Source organism: Herpailurus yagouaroundi, unplaced genomic scaffold, assembly GCF_014898765.1.
Source record: "Herpailurus yagouaroundi ecotype Mexico unplaced genomic scaffold, PumYag 28, whole genome shotgun sequence".
Taxonomy (NCBI): domain Eukaryota; kingdom Metazoa; phylum Chordata; class Mammalia; order Carnivora; family Felidae; genus Herpailurus; species Herpailurus yagouaroundi.
In genome coordinates, this window is record NW_024412376.1 from 163,842,135 (window position 1) to 163,848,745 (window position 6,611).

Below are 6,611 nucleotides of genomic sequence, written 5' to 3' on the forward strand. Positions count from 1 at the left end.
TACCAGCATCTCCAGAGGGATTCGTAAGAAATCCCTCCTTGGCACCTCGGGGCGCCTGGGGGGCTCAGCCGGTTAAGCATCCGACTCTTTGTGTCGGCTCAGGTCATGATCTCACGGTTTGTGGGTTCAAGTCCCGCTGGGCTCTGAGCTGACAGCTCACAGCCTGCTTGGGATTCTCTCTCCCTCCCTCTCTGCCCCTCCTCCGATCATCCCCCCACCTCAAAAATAAATAAACTTAAAAAAAAAAAAAAAAAAGAAACTGGGACCTGTTGGCCCCTGGGGAAGGGAGAGGAAAAGGAGGAAGCTGGCCCTGTGCATACTTCTGCGCCTTCCAGATTTTGAAGAATGAAAATGTCTTACTTCTACCAAATGCATATGTTCAATAAAACGAGAGAATCACAGCACGATTGCAGAAAAAGGCAGCACCTTCCTTCTGACAACTTCGACCCCAGGATTACAGAAAGACAAGTACGTCCACCCTGCTTCCTACCCGCCCCCCGACTGCACCCCGGGCCTTTGCACACGTGGCTGCCGCCTCCCTCCGGGGCTGACCCCTGCTCATCTCCAGGACCCGTCACAGTTGGCACTTCCTCCAGGAAGTCCTCGCTGACCCTTCGCTGCTTAAGCGGCTCTGTGCCCCCGGGCTCGGCGTTCGCCCCGGTGCACCCGGCCCATGCCAGGAGGTCTTGGTCCGCCCACACATCTGCCCGCCAGGGGCCTGAAGGATGGAAACCTGGAATGAGGCCCCTGTGAACCAGCTCCCTGCCCTTCACCCGCCCCAGCAGGTGCCCCAGGAAGTGTCTGCTGAGCAGAACCTCTTCTACTAGAGGAAAACGCCTCCCCGAGGGCAGGACAATGAATCAGGCGGCCGGGAAAGACACGCACTTAACATTCCCTGCAGCTTGGCCACGGGCCAGGCCAACACTCTCATCTGATTTGCTTAAGAGCCCGGGTGGGGCCCTTTTGCAGGAGTGAGGGGTGGGGGTGGGTGGGGAGTGCATTACCTCGCTCGGGCTCAGGGCTTCCGTTCTGCAGAGCCTGGGCACGCAGTCCCAAAGAAGGTCACCGTGGCTGCTTATTGACAGCCCTCTGACAAATTGTTTTCTGCCGCGGCAGCCGGGCTGGTCCATCTGGTCGCTCCCCGGAGGCCTCGGGTCACTCACAGTGCGGTTCTCGGTGTGGGGGGTGGCCTGACCCCAGCTTCTGCGTGCCGGGTTCCTGCCTGACCCCACTCTGCCGCCCCAGCTGGTGCAGCCTCCACCCCGGGGGCATCTGACCAGACTGGGCGCCGGCCACATCGGGCCCAGCGAGGGGGTGGCCCCTTCCCAGGGCTGGGGTCTACGGTGGAGGTGAAGAAAATGCCAGAGTCCTTCATCCGCCATCGCAAATGCACCCCCAGGGAGTCACAGCCCCAAGCAACGACCCGGCTTGAGGCGACAGAAGTGCCAGCCCCAGGCCGGTTAATAAGTGGTTTCTGGCTTCGGAAGATGATTTATTACGGAATCACCGTGTTATGCTACAAAGATTGCCTTGGCTTCCTTTAATGGATTTTCCCCAGTCGCCTCTCCGCCGAGGCCCAGGCTATGAGAAGCAGGAGGCGGAGCACTCACGTGACAGGCAGCAGGGCCCCCGAACCCGGGGGGAGCGTCCTGGAGATCAGGGGTGGCCTCCAGAGCATCCGGCCGGCTTAGCAGTGAGGTTCGGCTGGCTGTTGCCCGGCCTCACCTGGCTCATCCCTCCTCTTCCTTGTAGCCCCAGTGCCAAAGCTGACGGCGTTGTCCCAAAATAAAGGTGGAGAAAGGGCCCAAAGAGAGGTCCCACACCGACGTGAGGGACCAGCTGTATAGGACGCCACACGGATGGCAATTCCGTGGCTGGCGTTGGTGGCCAGAATGGCAGTAATTACAACAGTGTTTTCCAACATCGGGGGTTCCTTGAGCACCTGATGGGGACGCACGGTTGCCAGGAGGTCCTGGGGGATACGGACCGACCACATCTTCTTTGTTCCTGCTTCCCAGGACCTGGCCTCACATGGCAGTTAGCGCTGAATGCGCACTGAACAAATGGATGGGTGGGTCCGTTGGCAAATCAGCGCAAGGACAGGTGGATGGATGTGATGACCCATCACGCAGCCCCTTGGGTTCATCACGGTGGCGGCAGCTCAGGGTGTTGTCGCTGGCCTGATGGCCCCGCTTTTCTTACGAATCAATGGCTCCCCCGGGTTCCCTCAAAATAAATCCGTTGGTTTCTATCACTGCCATGTGGTCAGGTGTATAAGATGGGAACGTTACGGGAGGCCAGGGGAAGGGTAGATGGGACCTCCCTGCACTTCCCAATATTTAAAGTTCAACCGCATTAAAGTACAATCTACACGTTTGCCTGCTGCCCCGGGAGCCCCAGGTCTCTGGTCCCGATACCTCCTTGGCCCGAAGTGACAAGACATTCCAGGGGGGAACGGAACTGGACAGGTAACTCTGACCTTTCCCTCAACCCTTCACCAGTCCCTTTCCAGAGACAGAGATGGTGTCTCTGATTGGTGAGCCCGGGGACAGGATCTGGGCATGAGTGGTGCAAGGCCCCTTGATTCTTTTGTTGGGCGGCTTGCCCTCAGGATAGATGCATTTTCTTCACTCCTGAGTCCTACACCCAGGTCAGGGCATAAGTCCTATTCTCAGGGGGAAAGAGAGGGGTGCAGGATGGGATGAGGCAGGAACCCCTCGTAGCTGGCTGGGCCAGGGGCTGCTTTGCACACGTCTTTAATGACACGCACAAAGTTCAGTTCCATGCCTCAGGGCCTTTGCACGTGCTGTTCCCTTTGACTGCACCACCCTTCCCTACCTCACCTGTGTGTTGAACACCTCAGTGGGCCCAGGGGCTCTGCTCAGCCATCCCCTCCTGAATGACCTCCATTTTCCGAGGCCGGGCAGAAAGGGCCTTTCCCTTCTCACCACAACTCACAGCACTTTTAATGAGCTACATGGTGCATGGTTCATACGTGTGTCTCCCATTGCCCCATGAGCAACCTGAGGCAGGGACCAGAGTTGGCTCACCTCCCTCCCCTCACATTATACTTCCTGGCATTCGCTGGATGTCAACAAATGTTGGTTGAACGAATGGGCCTTATTAGAAAGTTCCGATGGGTTTTAATGCCTTAACGTGTAAAATATATAATTAAATACTTAAATCAAACATTTCATCTAGTAGACAAAACTCTTTTCACACACGGGGAGGGGCCCCAAGGGCAGGAAAATAATAACACAGGTCTCTGTGGCTGTCAATGTTAGGAGCTGATAGACCAGTTCAGGGGTTCCCAACCCTGGCTCTGTTGACATCTGGGCTGGATTACCTGTGTTCTAGGACACTGCCTTGTGCATCATGGGATGTTTAACAGCATCCCCGGCCTCTACCCTCTAGATGCCGGGAGCGGCTTCCGAGTTAGGACCATAGAAAATGTCTCCGGACGTTGCCAATTTTTTTTCCCTGGTTGGGAAAAATCACGCCCAGTTGAGAACCACCGGACCAGTCTTCCAATAGGTTTTGGTACGTAAATATTCCCTTTGCTGCCTTGACAAAGCTCTCGGAATGTGTCGGGCACAGTCACGTATTTCTCCCAAGCTCCGACGAGCGGCACAGACCCCCGAGCCAGAGGCAAAACCACTTGCCACCGAATGAGGGCTTTGATTGCTACCAATTCCTTAAAGCCGTGTCTGAAGGCTCGGCTTCAAATATTTATGGAGTCTATGAAACGGCCCCGGAGCGTGAGCGCTTCTATTAAATTTATAACTCCAGCGGTGATCGATGGACCTGGGCATTGCTGCGAATGCTTTGTGTGAGCTCTTTGTGGAAAGCCAGGATCCTCGCAGGACTCAGGAGCTCAGAGGGTGGCGGGGGGTCATCGGCACGGAGGACGGGACAGGACAGCCCGCCTTCTCCCCGCGGGCGTCGCGCAGGGCTCGCGGGCTCCACGGCGGCTGCAGCCGGACACGGACACGCTCCGGGACCAGGCGTCGGCCCCGAGGGCGGGGGAAGCTGGAGGCAAGAGCAGAATGAAATGGTCTCTGCCTCTCCAAGCTCGTAAAAGCCCCCTCATCCCACACTTATCCAGGGAAGAGACGGCAACAGGAAGGAACATTTGCGGAGGCTTTGTGTGCCCGGCACGAGTGCTCCCCCTGCACCGCTCATGTCCTCCTATACAGCTCAACGAGGCACACGATGCCTTCACGGTGCGGCGGGGGAGGAACAGGGGCTGGGGGGTGGCCCTCACCACGTCATCCAGCAGGTGTCTGCCAGGACAATCACTGATGGTGTCCCCATAGAGCGGGGACGTTTCTTGGTTGCAGGGACGAGAGATGGCGAGTGTCCCATCAAACGGCACTCGATGTCGACTGGCTGCCGACCTCATGCCGGGCACCGCCCACGGCTCTTGTCACCGAGCTGGTTCACCTGTTTCCACTGAGCCCTCCCACCAGGCTGTCATCAGGCCCGCATGACCGATGGGGAAACAGGTGCCATTTCAGAGACCCTAAATAGCTCACCTAAATCTATGCAGCTGCTGAACCCAAGCCCACCTGCCCTCAAAGCCCTACCCACTCTTTCTGGAGCTCCACCCTCCCCTATCATACGCATGTCAGCCCTCCATGCCCAGCATCCACAGTTATCGAGCACCTTCCCCGCAAATGACGGAAGGAAGGATCCCCATGCTGGGCAGTGTCAGTCCCACACCTCTGGCAGAGGGCCTCAGCAGTCAGACGGGCAGAAGGGAGCAAACTTCTCCCATGCCCTCGGGAGGCCCTGAGTTCCACTGATGGCTGAGAAAGGCACAGCCAGGAAGGAGAGGAAACGCCGGTCATCGGGCACTGGCCCATGTGCCCCGCCTGGACCGGCCCCTCCCCCAGGGTGCTCCCCACCCCCCCAGCGGCACAGGCAGGCCAAAAAAACGTGCAGGTCCGCTGCCGAATCAGTGCCGGAAGAGAGGCCCACGCACCCGCCAGTGGAGCACCCGGGAGGGGAGCACTGACCGTACACTGAAGGGCAGGAAGGCCTCCTGGAGGAGGCGGTGTCTGAGCCAGACTTTCGAGAAGGAGCAGGATTCCGCTGTTAAAAGCTGAAGGTCATTGCACGTAGAGTAACGTGCAACCAGCAACTTAAGGAATCTGCGCTTGTGGATGATAATAGTTTAAACCTCGTGAAACCGCAGATTCTGTCGCGAGAAGGTAGTACGATATCTCCTACGGTTCAGCCTATGGCAGCGAACATTTCTGGAGCTCCTATGATGTGCCGGATATCATGCTAAGCAATGTATACATATTGATTCATTCCGTCTTTAACCCAAAGAGGCAACTAGGATTATTACCTCATTGTACAGATGAAGAAACAGAGGCCCAGAGAGGTTAAGTGACTTGCCTATGGCCACACAGCTAACAGGAGGCAGAGTCAGGATTTGAGCCCAGGTCGCTCAACCCCTGGGCCTGCACCGTTCACCCCTACAGCCGGCTGTCACACACAGGACAGATGAAGGGTCTTCAGTGGGGCAGTGGCATGACCAGTCTGTGACACAGGGACAGACATTGCCTCCATCACCAAAGGTTTACCAGCCTTCTTGGGATATTTGCGTGTATTTCCAGGCCCTCCCTGCTTTCTTTCTCTTTTCTTTTCTCTAAGCTCGACCATAAAATGATAGAATTGTGACATGTGACAAATTTAGCTACTGCCCTTCAACAATGACCTCATTTTGCTGCTAGGTCACTGATCCCCTAGTGTAGTTATTTAACAAACTCATTCTCACCACAGGAAGCCCTTCCCCTCGAGCCAGCCCGGATCTATGGCTCGCAATCTGTTGTCCCACAAGGCAATGGGCTCTCTGCTTCTTGACGCCCTGCACAGCGGAGCAGGATGCAGCCTGCGTGGGGTGGGGAGGGGGGGACCAGGTGCCCCGGGACCTTCTAGAGAAAGAGCCCACCAGCCCCTCGCTCTGATTCTGTGTCCCACAGGCCCTTGAGAGGGCCCCCTGTGGGCCAGGTGCTCGCAAAGCAGGGGAACAAAAATGCCTGTACCGACATCCCATCATCTCGCTGCAGAGTCAGGCCAACATCCCGCGGATTTGTCACTGCGTCCAATGGAGGAAGCGTGTTTAATGGTGGCATTCGACGCGCGTGGCAATGACTCTGAAGAAAGCTAAAGAACAATCCGGAAACTTGGAGCACCTTCTGGTTCATTCATTCATTCATTCATTCAGTTTATGCTCTGCCCGTTTCCTCAAGTTTCTGGCCAGCACCACCTAGCGCACGCCCTCGCGGGGTTTTTCTCACCCTGAACTCCAGGCTGGGCCGTGCAGGGGGCAGGAGAGACTGTTCCCATCCCTCCCGTGAAGGCTTCTCACCGTCTGGCCACGCAGCGGCCGCAGCCCCAGCTCCAGAGCCAGGCTGCCTGGGTGGGACCCCAGCTCTGCTGCCTATGAACTGCGTGACCCAGGGTCGGCTATATACCTCCTCTGCGCCTCGTCTTTTCTCACAGGTAAAGGGGGCAAATTCTGATACCTATTTTGTAAGCCCCTCGTGAGGACTGGAAGAGCCAGTGCATTGCACATGGCGAGCAGGCATTCAGGAAGGGGG

General features: G+C 57.0%; 1 protein-coding gene across 1 annotated transcript in view; it reads right to left on the reverse strand.

The window, feature by feature from the left end:
- Positions 1 to 3,126: 3,126 nt before the first annotated feature.
- Positions 3,127 to 6,611, reverse strand: part of CUNH4orf50 (chromosome unknown C4orf50 homolog) — a 48,322-nt gene continuing 44,837 nt past the window's right edge. Inside the window, 1 exon segment of the mRNA XM_040494858.1 lies at positions 3,127 to 4,029. Within this exon segment, the coding sequence (XP_040350792.1) occupies positions 3,778 to 4,029 (252 nt within the window). The 3' untranslated portion in view covers positions 3,127 to 3,777.